The sequence below is a fragment of the Marmota flaviventris genome, chromosome 10 (assembly GCF_047511675.1).
Source record: "Marmota flaviventris isolate mMarFla1 chromosome 10, mMarFla1.hap1, whole genome shotgun sequence".
In the NCBI taxonomy this organism is placed as follows: Eukaryota; Metazoa; Chordata; class Mammalia; order Rodentia; family Sciuridae; genus Marmota; species Marmota flaviventris.
Genome location: NC_092507.1, coordinates 51,896,906 through 51,921,197, shown reverse-complemented (window position 1 = coordinate 51,921,197; position 24,292 = coordinate 51,896,906). Strand labels below are relative to the sequence as shown.

Genomic DNA, 24,292 nt, shown 5'->3' with positions numbered 1-24,292 from the left:
GAAAATGCTGGTGACAGTGGAGGAACAAGGGTGCTACCGGGGCGCTCTGCGAAGCTCCCAAATCAGACACAGGAGGCTGGGAGGCAGTCTTCCTTCTTGGAGGAAATAATGTTTATATTGAGACCTGAGATACTAGCAGGACTTGAGGGGACACGGTGGATCACAGAGTTCAGGGAAGGTGATTGGGGCAGAGAGAAGAGCAGGAGGGAAGGCCGGGAGAGAGGTATTTATTTACTTTAGAGGAAACTGTTACCTGAAGCAAGGAATGTAAGGCAGAAAGTGGAGGGTGAGGAGTTGGTGGGTAAGTGACAAATAGGTGGCTGGGGCCTTTGAGCTTCAGCATTTGAAAGAGCACTTAGCAGGTGATGAGGAGACTGGACCAGAGAGCAGAGGGAAGGCCAGAAGGCCAGGAGGCAGCCCTGCCAAAACCCAGGCAGGTCAGTGACTCTCCCATGAAGGCTGCTAACACTCTGACATCCCACCCACCCCTGCGGGGGTTCAGAACACAGGAGCACACCCGTGCGTCTTTGATGCATGGGGATATGCTTTCTGGAGGCTTCTTATACAGCAAGGCCAGCTTCTAAGGAGTCCAGAAATGCAGCAGAAAGCAATGTGGATGAAATCTGGGGCAGAGGAGGCAGAAGGACCTATCCCTAAAGTCTGGCCTGGAAGGGCCAAGGAAGTGACATGGTGACACCCACCCCCCAGCAGCACTGCAGTGAACTTGGCCTCTACTCTCCTTCTCAATGAGGGAGGGCCCAGCGAGGGAAGCCTGGCCATTTTCTGGGCCCTGGGGAACATCCCGAGCAGGAAATGCTTCTCTGAGATGAGAGCTGAATGTCAAGAGGGAAGAGAAGAGTGAAGTTTCAGAGCCGGGCCCCAAAATGTTTCAACCAATTTTCTCACTTTAATTCTCACCACACCCCAAAGAAAACAAGCCTGACTCACCAGCCACATCAATCCTGGGAGGAGGGGAAGCCTGGCCAGCCTCTCAGGGCTCCAACCCCTAGCACTCCTGGGGCTCATGTGCTGGGGTCTCTCTGGCATTCACAAAGGAAGAGTGGCCCTTATCCATGCCCACCCCCACTGTCCATGGCTTCAGCCACCTCCCTCTCCCTCCCCCAAGCTTTCAGCCTCCAAGCTATAGTCAAGTGGGGTCAGGAAGAGCAGCTGAATTATGATTGGGGATGAGGAGGACATTTTTGAAGCCATTCCAGTGGCCACAGGACTGGGAGCGTCTGCAGCTGGTTCAACAGATGGGGAAGCAGGAAAGGGTCATGGAACATGAACGAGACTCGGGGTTGACATTCCAAGCCCACCACATGGTAGCTGAGAACCTGGGAGAAATTACTTGAGCTTCTGTTAAGCTGCAGTTGATTTGACTCTAAAATGGGAATCATAACGTCTTGTTCGGAGGTTACTAGAAAGCACCTAGGCCAACATCTGAAACAGAACGAGGGCTTAGAAAATATGACCCCTAACAGAGAGGACTGCCTACCCAATTCTTAACATTTATCCTACATGATCTTCTATTCATGCCAGACTTGATTCCTCTCAGTGGGGCTCATAGGAAGCTGGAGGTGTTATGTCCCTTTTCTTCCCAGATCTCTCACACTGAACTTGGGTCAGCACATCCAGGTATTGAGCTCACCAGGGGGAATAATAGTGCTGAACCATCTCTAGCATTCAAGGCACCCCTCTAAAAAATAAAATACAAGAGTATTTGCACACCATCTTCTATCTTATGTAGCTTTGAAGTAGCCAAAGCAGGGAGCCACGGTGACCCAGGCAAGGCTGGAGCTGCCCCATCTGGAGCATCCACCATTCTCCAATGTGACCTTGGGTGAGTCATTGGGACTCATCTGTAAACTGGGGGTATACAGAGCACCTCCACTGTGTTTAGAGTATGTGAAAAGTGCTTAGAATGGTGCCCGACACAGAGATAACGTTCCATGAATGGTCAACACCACCTCCAGTCAAGCTCAGCTCCGCTTGCTGAGCTGCACTCCCTTGACAAATGGCAACAAGGAGTCCACACTAAGTTGCAGAGGGGTGCAGAGCTGGGCTACCTTCGGGCATAGCCCATGTGGCAAGGTGATTGTGTTGATGAGCCTTGCAAATGATAAAATGTACTGCAAGTATTAGTGTGATGGTTTTTGGTTTTCCTACACTTCCCAGTCTCGAAACAATATTGCAAGTGTAATTCTAGTTCCTGTTTATTTGACAATGTACCATGAACTAGTAGGTCCTGTGCCCAATGCTTCTCACAGGTCACCTAATGTTCCCAACAGCTTCATATAGTTAGAACTATTTTCATCCCCATCTTAAAAATGAGGATTAATGACACCCCAAGATCACTCGAGGTCTCAGGTGGGATTCAAACTCCAGTCTGTTGGCTCCCAATTCTATGTTCTTAACTACTACATTATATTTTGAGTTGAATATGAATGTTCTAAGGTGAACAAGATGCCACTGACCATAATCCAATTTCCCGTGACCACAATCCTACTCTTGAATTCTGGGAGTTCTCCCTCTGTCTCTTAAACAGGTATGTGGCATCTGAGCATCAAAGGCATATTATTGCTTTGCTATGTGAGATCTCCTAAAAAATCATCTTCTTTTCCTTGTTCCCAGTTAACCACGCCAAGCTGACTTTGTCAACCTTGGGAGGATCTAGAACTCAGTTGACCCTGCTCAGATTTAAAATTATAGCTCCTGAGTCGAAGGTTTTCAACCTAGCAAAAAGAACATTTTATTTTCTGGCTAGGACATCAAAACAAATTATAATATCCTCCTACTCCAAAACAAAACAAAACAAAAAAATCTGTCATCTTACAGAAATCAAAAACGTACTTTGTTAAGGAAAAAAAAAAAAAGACAAAAGACAACATGCAATAGTAGCTTATTCTGCTTTAATATCCCAAAGTATCTGTGCAAATGGGACTATGCTGCAAAACAAGTCAGAAATCTATAGACAAGTACGTCTCACTCAGAGGGAAACTGATTGGAGAGAAGGCACCAGAAATTGCATTTTGTTAGATTACATGTAAACAGTAAACTGGGGGAAGGATTCACCAAGGAGAATGGAACTTCCGCTATCATTTCATGGGCACATCCTAAGGCTGAAAGCTGGCCTCAATCACTGACACTCAGCCTCCACCTTGCACTGTCATGTGAACAGTGCCTGATGCTAAGGAGACAGATACCCACACAGCAGCAGTTGCAGAGGGGCGTGAAAAGGAACTGACATAATGCCTGTGGGTCCTCTTCCATCTCCCACATGGCTCCCGGGGGCATCTCAATTGGCAGTGCCTTGCAAAGCACCGTTTATCAACAACCATGAAGTGGAGAAATCAAATCCTAAAAAGCCTGGGTGGGTACACTTTGTTTCAGTCCATGCTCTTCAATCAGATGACGTGAATAGGTCCTGGGATGGAGGGACGTACCGCATCTGGTGGGTCTTCTTAGGTGATGACGGTGGGTGCAGTGCGTCCTGTTCTCTCCTGGAGCTGGGACACTTTCAGAGCAATAGAAATAAGGGGGGCCAACATGACCTGTGGGAGACACAAAGAGAAAAACAGTTCCCATCACTTAAACACAGATCCAGAACTCCAGCCCTTGGCTTTGCCCCTGAACTCCACAGGTCTGCCTGACTACTACCAGCCTTCCAGGCTCCTCAAGCTCTGTGAGTTTACAAACAAATGCATGTTCTCTTCCCTCAAACTTAGCTTCAGCATAAAGCAAACTAAGTCGTTCCTGACACCTTCCCCTCCACATTACCCATGTCTAATCTTCCAGCAAGCAGAAGTGATTTTCACCTTTTAAATACCTCTTGATGGCACCCATTTCTCTCCATTCACTGCCAACTCTTGCTAAAACAATGTTCTTTCTCTTAACTGAAACAATGGTGCTTCCACATGTACTTTTGTATCCTTTGATTTATTTCTCACACTGCACCCAAAGATCTTTCAAAATGCAACTTCCCCTCACCGAAAGGGGAAAAATTCTGCTGCTTAAATAAATATTGTTGATATTTAAAAAATGAGAACTACTTATTGAGTTGAACTACCATTTTACAGACAAGGAAAAGGATCCCCAAAGGCGAAGTGATTTGGCCAAGTGGCGGGAGTACATTTATACTGTTTTCTCATCTAAGTCTCCACCAACTCCAGATGAGAGGAAATAACATCTCCACCTGCTGGGACCATACTTGGGGCTTGGACAGTTCCAACACAGTGCTGAGGTTGTGACACAGTAGTTGCAGAGTGAGGGCAGGCATCTATCTCCCCAGCAGGATCTCCCTAGCCATCCCACCTCCTATAGACTTTGGTTCAAAAGAAACCTGACTTTCATTCATTCTTTCCGTTTGCCAAAAACCAGGCTTTTATCTTGATGATACAAAGAGAAATAAACACAGCTTCCTTTCTCCTTTTCTCTTGCTCTATTATCCTAAGCGTCAATGATGCAGACTTGGGTTAAGTTTTAAGGACACCGGCTACACAACAGGGATCTGGCAGATATGGAAGTTGAGGCCTGGCTACTGGAAAACATGTAGAAGTGAAGCATTCTCTTGCCTCCCCTTTAGTAATAAAAGCTACCTGTAAACATTTAAATGAAGTCTCTCATCAAATCCATAGACACAGAAAGGAGAGTGATGGCTGCCAGGGGCTGAGGAGAGGGGAAGTGGGAAGTTATTGTACAAGGGGATCAAGTTTCAGTTTTGCAAAATGAAAATGTTTTGAAGATCCGCTGCACAATAAAGCAAATACATATAACATTACTAGACTGTGTACTTAAAAATGGTTAAGATGGCAAATTTTTATGTTATGTTTTCTTTGCAGTTTTTAAAAACACTTTAAGCTCAAAAATATAAAAAGAACAATTGGAATAGCTCAAAAAGGAATCCTAGGTTTCTGCTAGTTTATGCATTTTGCACTCATTATCTTCCTCAATCCCTATGACTCTATGAAGTTATTATCCTATTATTTTTGTAGACAAGGAAACTAAGACTCATAAAAATGGAATGACTCACCTAGGGACATACAGCCACTAAGGGGCAGGACTAGAATTTAAAAATAAGACCTAACTCCAAAACTTATGCTTAAACCAGCACACCAGGAGTTTCCAAATGAGTTTTATAGAATTTGAAATAGGCTAAAGAAGAAAAAGGCTCTTTGGGAAAAATAAGTGTGAAAAATATTGTTTATTTTATTCAAAATTTTTATAAAAATAAAAAGGTATAAAACATGCTATTTTTATACGTATATCATAGTGAACTTATTACTATAGTCAAGCTAATTAATAAATCACTCCTTTGCATAGTTTCCTTCTCTGATGTGGTGGTAGCAGTGAGGCACTAAGGTCTACTTTCTTAGTAAATTTCTTTTTCTTTCTTTTTTGGCATAGTTCTGAGGATTGAACATGGGGCCTTGTTCGTGAGAGGCAAATGCTATACCATTGAGCTACATCCTCAGTCTTTTTAAAATTTTGTATTTTGAGACAGGGTCTAAGTTGCCCAAGCTGGCCCAGAACATGTGATCCTCCTGTCTCAGTCTCCCAAGTCACTGGGAATATAGGCATGCACCACTGCGCCAGGCACTCTTAGTAAATTTCAAGTACACAGTATAGTACTACATTTCTGTACCATGTTGTACATTAGATCTTGAGAACTACTGCATCCACCATAACTGAAATTCTTTATTTTTTAATCAAAATCTCCCCATTTTCTCCAGCCCCTGGTAGTTACCTCTTATTCTGTTTCTATGAGTTCAACTTTTTATTTTTTAAGATTCCATACATACATGATATCATATAGAATTTTTCTTTCTGTGTCTAGCTTATTTCACTTAGCATGTTTTCCTCATTTACTCATGTTGACACAAATGGCAGGACTTCCTTATCTTTTCAGAGGTATCTATATATCTAGATATGTACTCGTCTTTATCCATTCAACACTTGATGGACACTTAGGTTAGTCCCATATCTTGGCTACTGTGAATAGTGCTGCAATACATGGGCATGCAGATATCTCTTCAGGGAAAGGACTTCAGTTCCTTTGGATATACACCCAGAAGAGGGATTGCTGGACCATACAATAGTTATATTTTAAATTTATTTGGAAATCTCCATACTGTTTCCAAAAATGGATATACCAATATATTCCCATCAACACTGTATGAGTGTGTTCCCTTTTCTCCACATCTTAACTAATACCTATCTTTTGGCTTTTTGACAACAGCCATCCTGACAGGTAAGGGGTTATATCTCATTGTGGTGTTGATTTTCACTTCCCTGATGATTAGTGATATTCAGCACCGTTCATATACCTGTTGGCCATTTGTATGTCTTCTTAGAAAAAAAAATGTAATAGGCAATAGAAAAATGACTATTCAGCAAATGCCATTTAAATGGTGTGAATCACCATCTAAGGCTGACACCACACTTCCTAAACATTTTGTCTCTATGAAATTCTGGTTGGGGAGCATCTATCAAGAGGTGTGCTGTGAGGAACACACTTAGGGAAACCCTCCTCTGTATGTCACTCTCCCCATGGGTCCTCCATTTTGGTGGCTATTCTGTCTCAACCTTGGTTCCCATGGTCCCTTCTCACTCTGACATACTCCTGGAGACATTGAGGATATGGCCAGGAACCCAACCCACTAGGCTGCAAGGCAGAGTTTTCCATAAAGACAAAACAACTTCTGCCTGTTCCCCATCAAATCTAGAACCATGTATGTTCTGCCAGAGTAGGTGATCCTCCAAGGAAAGTGACATATTATCAGTGATAGCAGAACATCATATGAGGTGCTGATACAAAGACAGTTATCCTGAATCTGCCACTTGTTAGGTATGCAAACCTATTAACTGGTATTTTACCTTTCTGGGCCTCAGTTTTGTTATCTGTGGTAGGGACAATAATAGAGTCTACCTCATTTGAGAATTGAATGAGTATATTTATATAATGGCTTAGAGCAGAGTTTGGAAAATAGCAAATGCTCAGATAATTATTTATCATTTTTATTATACTTGTTATTATCTATTATTAATGTGATAAAAGACATGGAGGTAGGTATGCACAGCCGGGGCCCTGGTGTATCATTGAGAAGTAGGGGCACAGGCTCAGTGTGGAACCACTGTCATTCTCTTCAACAGAAATAACCAAATCAGGGCACCAGGCTTAGGCATTACCTGGGGGTCCTGATTGATTTTGGCGACATCTTTCTCATAGCTGTCAATGTACAGTCGAATGGTGGCCCCTGCACTCCCAGTGCCACTTAGTCGGAAGATGATGCGAGAACCATCTGCAAAAATGAGCCGCAAGCCCTGGAGAAGACAAGCAGAGACTGTTTGCCCACATGCTGGAAGGGAAGCTAAGGACTGACAAACTATGAGGGGTCCATTTGAAGACCTAATCACTCCTACTTGATCAACCAGAGGATTGGGTCCTTGATACATGGCAGCCATTGGGCCTCATGGGTCTGCCTTCTCACAGCATCCAGGTGATGGGGCTTAGCTGATGTGGAAGAAGTGTTTCCAGGGTAGGGGGAAGACCTGAGCTTGGTGATGCTGGGGGACATGAGGGCTTCCCTGTGACTTATGAACCAGCCATTATAGTTTGAAGCTTAATAAATAAGTCAAGCTGCAAGATGTAGAAATTGGACCCTCAGCTTAGAAGGGACACATGGACAGAATGCGCTGAAGCCAGAGCAGAAGAGTTCCAGGCAGACATGGGGTAGGATTCTTTACAAAACACTGGTAGAGAGCTTCAGAAAGGGAACAGGAGGCCACATGTCCCAGAGTGCAGACAGCAGCTGTTCCCAACATATCACACAGGATCCAGCTGTCAGTCTCCTGCTGACACCTGATGGCTCCAAGTGGCTCCATGTGGGTGCACCCTGGCTTGGCTCCTCTCTCCTTCCATCCCTGGCAGTACCTGGTCCTCAACAACCTCACTTCAGGGAAAGGTCAGGGACTCTCAGGTAGATATTCCCCAGCTTGAGGGAAGAAGACTGGGCCAGATCATTGTCTGAGGATCCTTCAGTCTCCGTGAGTTTCTCATTCTTCCACAAAAAGATGGACTTTGCATAATGCAGATGACTGACTGGAAGGAAACACTCACTCACTGCTCGTCAACCAATCCCCATGTGGTTTTAACCATGCCCTTCTTTAGCATTCGTCAGTGAGGCCAGCCGATGGAATACACAGTACTATCTCCAATCAGTCAGTGAGGAGGTGATAGTTCATTCCCATTTACCAAGTCTTGCTTTCTAGAAACATACCAGCATTAGTCTTCTTCCCCCAGTTTCAACTTGAAATTTCTAAATTCTTTCCACTTGATTGCAGAAGCTATATCTACTTCAGAACACTTTTGCTCCTACCTAGTCTTCCACCTAAATGCTCAGGTTTTCTAATTTTACAACAGGGTGCTGATGCCTCCTTCCTCACATGGTGCAGAGAGCAGCCCCCACCTATGCTGAGGCCTCCCGCCTCACCTCTGCTCCCCTCCTTCCTCTCTGGAGACGCTGGATACAGAGCAGAGTTGGGGCCTACTTTCCCAAGCTTCCCTTGCAAAGGACCAGGCCAAAACTCTGGGTCTATGGAGAAAAAAGCTAAATAGGAAGTTATAACAGAATCCTCTCCTTATTATCTCTGCTTCTGAGTTCCCAAAGATGACTCAAATCTATGACTATAATAGACCACAGACCCAGAGGTGAGAAGAGTCTGGTCCCTGAAGGTTTGTGAGAGGCTAGGAGAAGGCCCGAGCAGCCTGCAGCTTTGGTACTGGCACACAAGGGAACCTAACAATTCTGTCAGCACCCAGGATGGTCTGGGCTCGCAACTGTGGTGTCCTGCTACACAATGCTGTGTCAGGCAAGCTGCAGACACTTAACATTTCTACATCCAGGGATGCCATATTTAGAAAGGCATATTCTAAATATGCCATATTTAAGATTTAGTACATATGAAAGAAATATGTATAGCAATGCCACCCTTGTATTTTCATTCTGCTATAATCTCTAGAGAGAAAAGAGGGGGGTTGATATCTAAGGTGATGATTTACTTTTGTTTAGGTTCTAAGGCTTCTTTCTGCACATACCTTCAACTTGACATCTTGCATATGATTCCAGAAGGTGTAAAAGTCCTTCTGGCATGTAAACTAAGAATTCCAGAATGAGGGCATAGAGCCACACAGAACTCGGTAGAAAACTGGTTGAGAACAGATACCCCAGAAAAACAGTACAGCAAAGGGCCATTTACATTTTTCTCCTGAGGCTTCAAGAAATGATGCTCTGGGGACCCTCTAGCACATAAGTCTGCTCCTACCTGATTTCTTGAAATGCTTCCATCCACCGGGTCACTATATTCGAAGTTATCAGCTTTCTCCACAGTGTAGACTTTGTCATTCGCAGAGAACTGTTTTCCCACAAAGGAGCGGTCAAACATCAGGGTCTCCAGGTCCTTCATCATCTTGTTGGCGCCTTCCGCTTCTACCTCCTCGTAGTCATACCTGGGAGATCACGGAGTTGACTTCAGATCACACTTAGGTGCATCAGTGCTGTCTTTATCATTGGCCTTCCCTACCCCCAGAGCTATCTGACTTCAGAGGAAGCTGCAGAACTATAAATTTTTCATCAGCGGGGATGGAAAAAAGGGTTTGGAGGATTTCAGGGAAGGGATGGGGGCTTCTGCTCGGGCAGAAAATGGGTCTTGGCTCTTTTACAGAATCAAGCACCAACACGCTTCAAAGGCTTTGAAGAGATACAATCTGACATTGAATCACCACATCCCAAGGAGGTGGAATCAAAGCTGTTACTTCTAGGGTTGGAGATACAGCTCAGTTGGCAGAGTTGGAAACTTGAATGGCCTTTTGTTCCAAGCTCCTAGAGCCCTTTTGGGTTGGGATCTGCCTAAGCCAGCTGGAGTTTGGCTAAGGAGGGTTCCAGTCTCGACAGGAGCTTCCAAAAGCAAGACCAGGATTTCACCCAGCAGATGAAGGGGCCAAACCAAACTCTTCACATCTGATATGCCACCCCGCTTCCAGAGGAAATGGATTCTGCTCTACAGTGTTTTGGATTCACTCTGACAGAGAAGGCCTGGTGTGGATGCAGCAGGGCCAAGAAAAGTGAACCAGAAATAAAATTCTGTGACAATTATTTTTCCTTCAAGACTTGTTCCTGACTCCTTTCTTAGGAAATTAAAGACTCTTGCAGGTGGCTTCTCTCAACCTACTGGCACACACCCTCTTGAGACAGTTACTTTTTAAAGGCTCGAGAGAGCCAAGTCTATATTTATTTGCAATCGTGAAACAAATATAAGATGTGCAAGATGACACCTCTGAGACATGAGAAATACTGGGGAGTAAAGGCCAACCTATTCTGGCTCCTGGATTCCATGAATCAAGGACAAAACAGTTCCCTTAATCTTGAAGTCAGATCTTTGACCCAGTTGAAATGATGAAGATCAAGAAATTATAACCAGGTGTTTGTGCTTTATGTCTGTGACCTTTGGGCATCCAAGGAAAATGTTTTATGAATCCTAGGCACAGAGGGCAGAATGAAAGCAATAATCTGGGCTTTGCCATCAGAATGAGCTGTGGTCCAGATTGCAGAATGCTTGGCCCGTTGCCCCATCTCTCTGAATTTCAGTTGCCTTATCAATAACTGTTTTGAGGCACTCACAGATAATGTATTTAATAAATGGAGGGTAAAATGGAGTCAAAACTAATCATAAATGTAAATTCTGAGGACTTGATTTGTAATACTTAGTTAGCAGTTACATTTAATAATAAAAATTGCTAAAATAGTTTTTATATGGCAATTTCTAATTAATTCAAGAGTGGCTCTTTCCCTAAACAACTGCTCCTACTCTTCTTCCACTCTGGCTTTTCACTAGCTCATTCATTTATCTGTTCAAAACATATTTATGCAGTGTCTAATATGAGCTGAGTGTTGGAGGATACCATGGGGCACAAAAACAGACATGGCCCTGTTTTTGTTTTGTTTTTGGACTGGGGATTGAACACAGGGGTGCTCTACCACTAAGTTACATCCTCAGCACTTTTTGGTTTTGAGATAGGATTTACAAACTCCTCCAGAATTTACAAAACACCTTCAGGCTCCTATTTCACATAATCCTTTCAATTGCCGGATCATTATTCCCATTCCTACAGATGAGGAAACTGAGTAGAGAAAGAGGTTAAGTGACTTCCCAATTTAGCAATGGCCAGAAATAAAATTAAAATACATGCTTTTAAATCCATATCCAATGTCATTATGTGTCCAGCCAATGGGGACATTTCAAAATGCTTATGAAGTATTTATTCTTTTGATTATGTTAGCTAATTTTTTTTTTTAGCCCCGTTCCTTATGACTGACATAGAAGTTGACTTCTTCTGATTTATTTACTTTTAAAATCCCTAACTGGGCTGGAGATATAGCTCAGTTGGTAGAGTGCTTGCCTCGCATACACAAGGCGCTAGGTTCAATCCCCAGCACAATAAAAACAAAAACAAAAACAAAAAACCCAACTGGTAGAAACCTTATGAACTAGAATTTTATTACCACTTAGGACAGACATTGTAGGCCTGAGAATTCCCTCTGCCCAGCTCCTTTACCCTAGCTGGGAGCCCAGTCAGGCTATGTTTTACCTGGTGAAAAAGTTCCGGCCATACTTTTGCCAATGGTCTTTGAGAATGTCCTCTACGCTCTGTTTGCGGGTGGCTAGGATAGACAGCCAGGCAAGGACAGCCCACAGTCCATCTTTCTCACGGATATGGTCAGAACCTGGCAGGGCAGAGCAAGCTGTTATGAGAAATGTGACTTCTCCAAAATACTGGGGAATAAATTCAACAGTGAGCACTTAGATCCAACAAAAAAAAAGTCATGAAATTTACCTAGGAACTTGAGTACATGGAGGGAATTACATATTCAATAAAGCAACATAATACTGACAAAAAGCCAATGCTTCCCAAAGTAATTTAGAAATGTACAGGAAATGTCAATAAAAATGACAGTGTGATAATCTGGTAGAACTTGATAGATCTATCACAAAGTAGTAATGTCAGAGGACAAAAATAAATCTTAAACAGCAAAAAAATAATGACCATTACAATTTTTTTTATAAATCTTGGTGATAAATATGTAAATTCAGTATTCATAAAGAGAAACAACTGACGTATTTATGTTCTTAAAAATTCCCATTCCTATACAGCAATACTACCACAGATAAAATTAAAAGGCCATTGACACATTTTAAAAAGTAAACACATTCACATTTTTTAATTGTTTAAGGTAGATGTTTAAATACATTCAATATAGGAAACCATTCTTATGTATTAGGAGCTACAGTGGCACAGTCCTGTAATCCCACCTACTGGGGAGGCTGAGGCAGGAATAAGGACAAATTCAGGGCCAGCAGGGGCAGAATACTTGTCTAGCACGTACAAGGTCCTGGAATCAATTCCCAGTACAGAAAAAAAAATCTTAAATATTAATAAAAGAAAAGCAATATCTCAAATGAAAATGGTATACCAAGAGTATACCAGGCAATTCGCCAAAAAATAAATACAGGTAATGAATTAACATAGTAAAAAGCTGGCACTAGTTTCAAGAAAAGAAATTGAAGGTAAAACCATAATAAGAAACTGCTACTTGGGGGATAGTAGAGGATAGGAAAGGCAGCAGAATACAACAGACACTAGTATGGCAATATGTAAATCAATGGATGTGTAACTGATGTGATTCTGCAATTTGTATACGGGGTAAAAATGGGAGTTCATAACCCACTTGAATCAAAGTGTGAAATATGATATATCAAGAACTATGTAATGTTTTGAACAACCAACAATAAAAAAAATTTAAAAAAAAAAAGAAACTGCTACTTGCTTGACAAATGGTTACAGATTTTAAAAGTTAGAACACCTCGTATTGGGGGGAGGCATAAGGAAACTGGGACTCTATCACGATGCTGATAGGAGTGTATAGGAATGTGTAGGAACCTTCTGGAAAGCAATTTGGCAGAAAGTATTCAAGCCTTAAAGGTAGGTCTGCACATGGATCTAGTAACTCTCTCTCTAGAATGTCTTCCTTTTGCCAATAATGGCTGGTTAAATTAACAGTGACATATCTGTCTCCTGCTAAAATCTTTACCAAAATTAAGAAACTGAGTCTTTGGATGTTCCTGTCTACATGGAAACCCTTTCCCAAGAGCCTGATGTGGGGCAGAAGTCTCATTTTCAATCTTTTAAACCCCTCATTCTAAAACAAAAACAAAATACAGATTACATTGAGCTCTGTTTTCTGACTAGGACTCTACACAATCCCTCTACAATCATGCTTTGTGTATTGTCATATCCAGATCTCTTTATGTACCTTCTTGCTCTACTTGGCCACCCATTGGGCCTTATTATCCTTGGGGCTGTCAGACTATCTAGCTCAATGCTGGCTGTGTCACAAGCATGTGGTTGTTTCTTTCCTTCTCCTCTTCATCCTTTTAATATCATCTCTTCTTCAAGACTAGCTCCCAGCTTCCCTAGGTAGCTATGAGCACTTTGTCTTCCATCTCTTATAGCAACCTACACAAAACTGCTGGGGAGGTGCCATCCTCCCTGGGCCCCAATCATGTCCTCTCCACTAACTATGTGCTTCTTAGAGGCATCTGTTATTTCTCTTTGTAACCAAGTCTGATGATTAGCTTAAAATATGGAATATGGCAGATAACTAATTACAAAGGAGGACATGATCGAATGAATCAATACATTAGTTCATCTACTCCAACATTTTCTCTCTTTTTGGTCCATAAAAATATACAATTCTTCCTTTCAAAATTTTTTCTCTTCAATGGGGTATCACTTTTAGAAGTAGTAGTCCTTAAAAACTGGATGCTGGCAAAATTAGAGACAGAAGGCAGGATTTGTAGTGCTATATATAAAAAGTTTTGGAAATGTTTACCCAGTTTTATCATCTGAAGACTTTTATTTGCCTTTACTGCTATTTTAAGAAACCAAAAAGTTAGCTTTCTGCCTCTTTCAGCTTTTGCAAATGATGATATGTTTTGGCAACAGTTCATCCTGAGGAGCAGGATTCTGGCAGTTTCTGCAATATATTGGGAATTCATGACAGCAGTACACAGCTTGGAATTATTTGTGCTCCACTGGATGTTTTCTTCCTTTAAAATATTTTTAAGTTAAAAATAATATAAAAATTGTATGTTTTAATTTCTTCTTGTTTTTGGATAGATCTAAAGGATAGAGGTAATATTTCTTACTCTAAATAAGGAATCTGGCTTCTTATTTAATGTGTAAATAAAATAAAATCTAAAAAATCTTTCCCAATTCTGACCAAATTATTCAGAGATTACTAAATCACACACCTGGTATTATCAATGAAATACCTGCCTTGAATAACATAAACATTCTATTCAATTTGCAGGATCCTCAGTTTCTCTGGAAATTCTGATTCATTTCAGTGATCATCTTGGATGTGCCAAAAACTCTAGATAATCCAATTAATACTGAGGAAGCCTGGGTAAATTTCATTTCCTTCAGTGCTCTGATGAATAATAACAGTTTGCTAGTTAAAAAAAAAAAAAAGCCAATGAAGAATGCATGTGTTTCTAAACTGCTTTTACAGTTGTGGCTCCAGAGAAATTGATGTATCCTTAAGAAACAAAAAACCTGAATCTAAGACTTGCTCTGTTATTTAGAAGCTATTTGAATTTGGACAAGTCACTTAGCTTTCCTGAGCCTCAGTATTGTCAATTGCAAAATGGGGGTAATGCTAACTTCTAACATAACTGTAAGAAACTACGGTGATGAAGAAGTAGAGATATTTTGTAAACTAGAAAGTACTATATAAAATGCAATATATTATTATGAAAAAAAAAGAAAAATAAACTTTTAGGGAAAAGTAATATGTTTTCCACTGACATTATTAAGCTTTCAACAATAATATTCCTTAACTGTACATACTGGAGAAGAAAATGGAAAAATAAAATCCAACATGCTTTTTCTTCTGGGCAGTGGGAACACAGTTTGTTTTTTTTCCTCCTTTTTTATTCCCCCAAGATGAACATGAATTAACTTGTATCATTATGTTTTCATTTTAAAAAGTAAAGGAAGCCAAGCTCACTTAAGTGTGAGAAAAAGGTAAACACTGCACTGCTGGGCCCAGCCAGCATGAAGGTAACCCTGGGTTTTTCTGTGGGTCTCTTCATTCTTGCTCCAGCTCAGGGACCCATGGAGTGCATGGGAGTTCTGCCCCTTCAGCATCTTCAAACACCTGTCACTTCACTTCGGCCTAATCAGCACCTTGTGGTAAGTACAAATGGCTCAGTCAGGGCACAATCTGGGTCTCAGCCAAGAAAAATGTCAACCCTTGCTAAGGGAGCCAAGAGCTAATAGCTTAGGAATCAGGTTACATCCACCAACATGGGCATCTCAGGGGCTGCCCTGGCCTCTGCCCCCACCAACTGACAACATGGAAGGGGCCACTAAAATACAGCTATAGGGAGTTCTCTGAAAGTAACAACATCTGTCTGTCTCTTCCTCTGTTCATTTTTTTAAAACCTTTTATCTATCTATCTATCTATCTATCTATCTATCTATCTATCTATCTATTTATTTATTTATATGTGGTGCTGAGGATCGAACCCATATGCGAGGCAAGTGCTCTGCCACTGAGCCACAATCCCAGCCCCTCCCTCTGTTTATTTTTATCTCTTCCACATTCCCCTGAACACACTGCTCTCTCTGGCTGGAAATTTCCACCCCACATACCCATATTAGCTTGGCTAATATCTCCAGCAACTTTCAACTCACCCTCATCCAGGATGCTGCCCTTACCCTGTTCTGTGATGCTATCATCCTGTGACCATACCACCCGCCCCCGACTATGTGTTGCACTCGTAGCTGGTGCTGGGCCCCCAGTCAGCTCTCAAGAGGGGTTTCCCCAGGATGGCCAGTCCCCAGCAGACTGGCTGGGGAGCTCAGTAGACCTGTTCTGCCCAGAGTCCTGTCCTCTTTGCCTTCCACTGCTCAAAAAACCTCACTAGCAAGGGATGGTGAGTGCACTGGAGGCCTTCTCAGTCACTCCAGCTACCAGCGGGCTGTCCCCAGGAGCTCCCAGGCCCTCCACTCAGCAACTCCTGCAATGCGTCTCTGGAGCTTTGCTTTCTCTCCATAAGGCTCTCTGGCGGGAGGTAGTGAATGGCTGCAACTGCATCTTAACACAAACTTCATCTTACACTCGACCAATATGAATCTGTGTGATTCAAGTACCAAGATGAATCAGATAAGCCTCTTGCCCTCAGAGATGAACGAAGATACATAGATGAGGAGACAGATCTGCAGGTATCAGGAAAACACTGACAGATGATTTGTGGTTCCAGCCTTACATAACTAAACGAGTTAGTTATGACTAGGGCATAAGCTTCATTCTACTGGGCTACTCTGGGATATTGCCAGACCTGGGATGCTGAAATCTTCCCCTGGGGGCTTTACCTATGAAGAACTCAAAAGCCAGGTAAGTCAAAATGGGCAGAGACAGAAAACCTGATCCCCTACACCACAGAACAAAGTCAGGCACCCCGAGTACAAAGCTCCCAGACACTTGATGTGTCACCTCCTTTCATTTTACACATTTGTGATTACCTGGCCAAAGTCAGTCTTCCTTTCCTGATGGAAATGCTCACTGTCCTGTCCCCAGAGCATAAAAAAGCATCCATTTTTTCAAGTTATCACTTGTGTATGATACATTATCACTTAAAGATGGGACAAGGAAAAATATTGCTAACCTTTAGATCTGAACAGATGATAACTTACTGGCACATCTCCAAGTGATACCAAATTCATCTTTGACCAGATTTCCTCTCTCTCTTTCCCAAGCCCCCCATTTTCCTGAAAAAGGGTTTAAAAAGTAGTGACCTTCTATACTATTCAGTAATTTACTTTCAATTTCGTAACAAGGCCATGGTGGGACAGAACTGACACTCTACACTCTGCCCTCTCTATCACTATCATGTGCATCACTATCCAGTCAGGAGGAGGAAACAGCATGGTACCAAGAGATCAGCCCAAAACAATAGGTCCATCTGTGTAGGGCTGCCCCTCATTTCTGACTCCCTATTGAAAAACACATTTATCCCTGGTGTATATAATGCTGATGTCTGAGGAGGAGTCCCAGCCTCTGCAGTTATGATAATCATGCCAGAAAGTTGCTGTTTCTCCATCATAAGCAGACTGGTGAGTATTTGGTAATGTTAGTTATACAGTATTATAGGCTTGTTCTCTAAATGCTAGTGGTTTGTTTTACTTGGTGAGCCAGTTCTTCTGAAGTCGGTCTCCTCTGCACCTCTTTGCAAGAAGACTTCTTTTCTTTTTATGGGAGCTCATTTCTTCCTGCAAAGACCTTAGGGTTCCCGACCCTGGACTTTAGAGCAGGAGTGGTGCTGAATGAGAGAGCCCCATTGCAAGAGGTGAGGTGAGGACCTCCAAGGAGGTGGGTGCTTAATCAGGAAAACACAGACAGATGACTTGTGGTTCCAGCCTTACAAGGGAAATTACATCAAATGACTTTTAAAATTCTTCCTTCCAGGGTGGAGTTATGGCTCAGTGGTAGAGCACTCGCCCAGCAAGTGTGAGGCACTGGGTTTAATTCTCAGCACCCATATAAATAAGTGAATAAAATAAAGGTCTTTCAACATCTAAAAAAATATTTTAAAAAATTATTTCCTTCCAACAGCAGGATTCTGTTTGTCGAAATGGAAGGTGCCAAGGGAAATAAGCTCATTCATTCATTCAACAAGCATTTATAGTGCACCCATTCTATGCTGGGTTCCACAGGAGGCTTTTAGGACACAATAATGAATAAGACATATAAGACCCCTGTCCTCATGGAACTTATAATCTAGTGGAGGCAACAGACATTATTAATCAAAGTATCATAAATAATTGTAAAATCCCAGCCACAACAAGTTCAACAAAGGATAGGCACGTGGTGCCACAAGAACAAGTAATCGGGGAACTTGGCCCACTCTGGAAGATCAAGGAGGCTTTCCTGAGAAATTGCTTCTGCTGTTACTCAGAAAAATACAGAAATAAAGCACCTTGCATTCAATTAAACTATAGAATATTTCAAAGCTTATATAACATTCACCATGGGAAACTCTGTAAAGGCATTGTTGGAATCATTCACCAGCAAGGACCATGGTAGATAGACACCAACACTTCTATAATGCAGATCAGAAGTTTAGTTAACTTGACTGAAGCAGGATGGGCAGCCTGGAGAACACAGACCTTGGAGCTGCTGCTAATTCTTAGTCCTACTATGCAAGACAGAACAGCTCCTGGTGTTTCATCCTCAGGCCTGTACCCACCCAGTCAACACAGGGGCTCCTGTTTACTTCTGGGGCTCTTGCCCAAAGCTTCCCATATGGGCCTATGGGATAAGACATTACTGGATGTACTACTTAATAAATAAGTATACAAGGTAAAAAGATATAGTGGGTAACTATGGATAAAACTGTATTAACAACAGTCCTTACGGTGGAATGTTCTGGAACATTCAGATGTTAATATCATTGTGAATATCCAAGATAGAGAGGTAGGTTCCAAGTTTCCCAATCTTTGTTGACCCCTAGAAACCTCTCATAAAACTAGCAATCTTCCACAATCACACACACTCTTGGAAACCAGATTCTAGATTTCTCTTTTTTCACCAGGTTCAGCACTAATATAGGTACATGGGGGCAGGAAACCACAGGGTTACAATAGACTGTAACTTGCCTCCAAAGACATCTTTATCTATAGAGAAGAATAACAGAGGCCAACTCTGCACTGGATAACACTGGGAGAATTTCACAGGCAAAGACCACCTCACTGGGCATTCATATATATAGTATCTCAAGGAATAACAAGGCACCACCCACACTATATGAAATAGTAAAGGACTAAGCAGTAGTCTTTTATTCTTTGGTTGAAGACTTAAAACTATCAGAAATAATCTAACATTCTTTGTGGACATTGCTCAACCCACAAACTTTTTTATCTTCGTTAATACTTTCCAATTTTATCAAGTCAATTCATTGCCCAAGAGTACTGCCACTCTCCCAAGGATATTAAATTGCTTAGAACTTTGTGTAAATATGCATCAAATCTACAGGCTCATCCAACCCACCCTGCATCTGAAACTGTAGGAAAGGAAAGGAAATCAGTACTCTGTTCTGTTTAATGTAACATGAATTGATCTTCTTTTCTTTTCTAACACACGCCCATAGTATGTACTACAGGACCAGGAAGATCAGTTCCTTTACTTCAAAATGTTGGGTAGAGAGAATGGAAGAGATGTAGCATGTTGAGTACCTGGCAACCTGATTGGAAACCAACACAAAGGCAAGGGCCACATGCCTCAACAGATATTTGGAACAGAGAGATTGATACAGGTAGGATGGGGTACTAGGGAGGAGGTTCGAGTTCAGTTCAATACTTGGACAGGCAGAGAGAAAGACAGCCAGTACATAAAGTGGGGTCTAAAGCTCTTGGATCACCCCCAGAGTATGCCCAATCACACCACTTCACCATGCTACAATTTACACACATACCCTCATGCACAAGGATGTATTTTTAATTTCCTTATTACCTACCAAATTAGTTTCACCCTAATGGTCTCCCTTAATTTAGCCTTGATAATTCATAACTTGTAGCCATAGAAAACGTGGATCTATGAATGAGAAAGACTTAATGCTGTGCTGAGACTTCTTAAATAAAAACGAAAAACTGACTCACTTCACCATATTTCTTCCCAGAAACAAAAACATTTAGGAAGGTTTCTTTGGCCACTGAATGAAAAAAAAATATGTTTATCACTGTTTAATCCCTGTAGACTCAATGACCATGCCGCCAAGGAAGCCCCCAAACTTCCTGTCTCAGTGGACGTGATCCTCTGAAAGTAAAATTAGCCGTCCTGCAGGAATGTGCTCACCGCTTTTCCAATGTGTATACTCCATCAGGCTGTTATAAATAAATTGCTTCTTGATTTAGGACACATCAGCTACTGTTGCTATTTCAGGGCTGTCCTAGCAGTCTAAACTTTCACTGGAGGTGGCAGTTGTGGGGAAGAAAATGCTAGCACAGGACTGCAACTTACCAGTGCCGAAGCTCTCCTCCCCACAAAGGGACAGTTTGCTTGCATCCATCAAATTCCCAAAAAACTTCCAGCCAGTTGGGGTCTCGTACAAAGCAATCTTTGTGGCGTTAGCCACCCTTCAAAGGCATGAAATCAAAGTTACATCACAGCAGGACTGTGAGCAGGGCCGGGTGAGGGTGGAAAAGAGCAACCGTTATTGTAATCAAGGGTCCCATTTAGCATTGCTCAGAGGTATACATAATTCTAAGATTGGTGGAAAATCATAAGAGAAAACTTGGGCACAATGGGCTATTCTATAAAGATTCAGAGGAAGGGGGAGAAGAGGAAGAAGAAAGAATTCATTCAGAGCACACTTTAATAGTTTAAAAGAAGCAATAGCAATAAAATAGGTAGGGCTGTTTTAGGGGTCATTTAAACCCAGGTGTCTTGGTTAAAGACTGCATCTATAACCACTTTGTAAAGAACAAAAGAATGATGTTTTGAGGTGTTATAATCACAGAATCATAAATATTGGGTTTAGTAGGCCAGCATTTTACAGAGGAGGGAAAAGGATTCAGACGAGACCAAGGTCACACAGGCAGGATGACTGACAGCCCAACTTTGAGCTTCCCAACAATGCTGCTCTCATCAAAAGCCCACAGGAGAGCACCCAGCAGGGTCTTTTTTGTTTTGTTTTGGTACTGGGAATTGAACCCAGGGACACTGTACCACTGAGCTATGTCCCCAGCCCTTTATATTTTTGAGACAAGGTCTTGCTAAGTTGCTGAGGGCCTCAGGGCCTCAATAAGTTGCTGAGGCTGGCCTTAAACTTGAGATTCTCATGCCTCAACCTCCTGAATTGCTAGATTTACAGGCATGTGCCTCATGCCCAGCTTAGGGGGCTCCCATTTCCACCAGCTTCACCCACTCTGGTCAGTGCCCCCCTTTCTTCTCACACACATTCTTTACTCTTCCCTGTATATTTTTAGAGTATTTAAAAACCTTTGAGTGGGGCTGGGGGTCTAGTTCAGTTGTTAGCATGTGTAAGACGCTCTGCATTCAATTTTCAGCATCAAAAATAGATACACAGGGCTGTGGTTGTGGCTCCGTGGTAGAGTGCTGATGTAGCATGTGCAAGGTGCTGGATTTGATCCTCAACACCATATAAATATAAGTAAATAAAATAAAGGTATTGTGTCTAACTACAACTAAAAAAAATAGATACATATATACATAAATAATAAAATAAAATCTCTAAGTGAAAGTCCTTGTTCCTTTGAGTAAGAAGTTACCTGGTAAGTTTCAGCACCATTTCAGTGAGATTTGCTTTTGGAAATGCTTGCCTATTCCTACCAAAGCAATGGCATGCCTGGACTCTAACATTTGAAGAAAATCAAATACATGATTTTTGAAAACTATGAAAGTATAATAAAGTTTTATCTGGGTAACAAGATGTTTTAGTTGCAAATCTATGTGTAAATTATTAATTTTTCAGAAAATTGAAATTTGATTGTCTCTGGATGACACAGAAGGTATTTCATTCAGGGCCTGGTCAGCTAGCATGATAATGTGACCACAAACCAGCTCTTGACTCCACGTGCAGCATCCAGAGGCAGGAGCAATGGGCCTCACCCTTGCTCTAAATTAGTGGGATATTGGACAAGACTGCTAACTCCTCTTGACTTCCAGCTTTCTCTTCTTTATTGTAAGGGTGGCTGTGAGGATCAACTGAGAGAGAAAATGTAAAAAGCCCTTTATAAATAAGCTATCAATTGCTAGCCAGATATTAGTCCTTAGTTTCTTGCTGGCTGAAGTTAAGTCACCACAGATTCAGTAGCTATCTCCTCTCTCATAGGAACCTACTGCAGAGCCCCATAGTAGGAGGCAGGGGCTCTGGGCTCATTCCTGACTCAAGTCATTCACTATCTGGGTGAGCGTAAGTGAGCTGCAAGCTGCGTTAACTTCTTTGCCCTTTTGTCTTCCATCTGTAAAATGGGGTCACACATAGCATTTGTCTCATGGGGTTGGTTTGGGAATTAAATGACTTAAAATATATAAAGCACTTATTAGCATGTGGTAATAGTCCTTGAAGATTAACTGCTATTATAACAGCTTAATTTATACATTCTACTTTCCTCCCTGGCCTTGACCTTTTATTCATTCATTCATTCTCTACTATCATTCATTCAACAAGATTTCCTGGGCACCTGACAAGTTCTACTAATATTTTCCCTAGCCCTCACTTGTTATTTATTACTTTTTATTTTTCAATTGTTTTAGATGTGGTCTCATAAGCTACTTTAAAATGTTCATCTAATGAAGTGATACATAATAAGTAAACAAATATCTAGAAGCAAGTCTGAGCTATCAAAGGTTTATTGTCACTGATTTCTTTCTATCACATAAACTTGATTTTTTTTTTTCTATTTTACCAATTTGGGCTTTCTGTTTTAGATTTTGGACAAATAAAGAACTGCTATATGTCTAAGTGTATGAGCAATCTTGTTGTGTTGAAACTGTAAAATTATTTAGAATTGCTCTTTCACTCCATGCACATTGCTAAAAGCAAGTGATCTTGAGTGCAGCGAAAGTGACATCCATCCATGCATTCAGTCATTAGCATTTAAGCATTCATACATTTTAAAAAAATGGTGTGTGTATGTGTGTGTCCTATTATATGTCAGGCAGAGTCCAGGACAGTGAATAAGACAAGTCCTTTCTCTGCAAATGTATAGAGCCTAGCCAGGCAGCCGAACAAGCAAGGTGGCTATCAGAACCCAGTGTGGTAAGTGACGGGTGGAGGAAGGGCAGGTGCTAAGGGAGCTCAGAATGGAGGGGGTATAATCCTAAAAACACATCCCCTATTCCCTCATATGAGAAACAACTGAGCACACACTATGCACCATATGGATACAATGGAAAGGGAAGAAAACTGTTCCAGGCACAGCAGAGGGGATGGGGAAGCCCAGGATGACCCCAGACAGGAGGGCTGTGGGAATGGGGAGACCTACCGATCCAGGGCACCACTCGTGGGCATGCTGCGTGCAAAGCCGCGGACCCCAGTCTGCTGGAAATACGGAATGCTGAAGATGTTGGCAGCAATGACAGCCACAGAGTCTGAAGGGTTCACAAAAAACCCATGCTTGCCCAGAATCATGTTTCGATCCTTTGGAAGAAGGGAGATTGAAAGGAAGACCTTTTAATCAAACTACCAAAGCCATCAAACTATCTTTCAAGGAAGTCTTATATAATTTAAAACTGATATATTTATCCATAATGGGCTTTAAAGACTGGGTTTTATTTTTAATGAATTTGTACAGTACAAATGGGACAAAGGCACCTCCATGCCCAAAAGCTAAAACGGTTTTCAATTGAAGTAGAAGCACAAATTCTTTGTGAGCGAAATCCTCTGTTCTCCCTGCAGGGGCCAGCATACTTTAACCTCTAGACCTTTCCCAAACTCTGGAACCAATCACCCCTCTCCCTGAGGAGAGGAGAGAACATATGAGAGAGGAAATGTTGGCTGTTTACATAGTTTGATAGGTCACCAGGCATCCTTTGAGAAACAAAGGCAGATTTCTTCGAAGAAGTCCCGTGATTTGGTATGGAACCCAACAAAATATGCTGTCACCTTCACTGCCCCTGGGTGCCTGATACACAATGCCACTCAATTATCTGAGGGTGGAGGAAAACCCCCAACATCAGAAAGACATACTGCAAGGCAACATCTGCTATGAACCCCTTTCATTTCCCCAAATACTTATAGGAGAAAGGTTATTTTTCAGGAAATAGTGACTTCTAGCTGGTTCAGAAAAACAGCAACAAAAATAAAATTTCAACTTAATGAACATGCACAGTACCTACTATTTGTGAGATGCCAGGGTTACAAACCTAAGAGACACATTTCTTCTTTGTCATTATGTGGTCACCAATGTAAATAAAACATTTTATTTCTAAAATTTTTAATGCTTGGAGAAAAAATAAAATGCGAATTCTCTTAATTTAGCCTTCATACAGGCTATAAAACCATAGTTTCATCATTTAGCTAATGTGAATGAATGATTAGGTATAAGCTCAAAACTTTTTCCAGTGATTACTAATTAGTCAGCTGCTAGCTGAGGACAGGAGCCTACCTTAGAACAGTATCTAGAATTGATGCAGTTCATGAAGTA

The 24,292-nt window shown here is 41.8% G+C and overlaps 1 protein-coding gene across 1 annotated transcript in view; it reads right to left on the bottom strand.

The window, feature by feature from the left end:
- Positions 1–2,895: 2,895 nt before the first annotated feature.
- Pgm1 (phosphoglucomutase 1) overlaps positions 2,896–24,292 on the bottom strand; it is a 60,729-nt gene continuing 39,332 nt past the window's right edge. Inside the window, exons 6-11 of the mRNA XM_027949499.2 lie at positions 23,132–23,286; positions 20,142–20,257; positions 11,648–11,783; positions 9,325–9,508; positions 7,189–7,323; positions 2,896–3,554 (exon numbers count right to left, since the gene is read on the bottom strand). Of these exons, the coding sequence (XP_027805300.1) occupies positions 3,465–3,554; positions 7,189–7,323; positions 9,325–9,508; positions 11,648–11,783; positions 20,142–20,257; positions 23,132–23,286 (816 nt within the window). The 3' untranslated portion in view covers positions 2,896–3,464. The remainder of the gene's footprint in view (positions 3,555–7,188; positions 7,324–9,324; positions 9,509–11,647; positions 11,784–20,141; positions 20,258–23,131; positions 23,287–24,292) is intronic.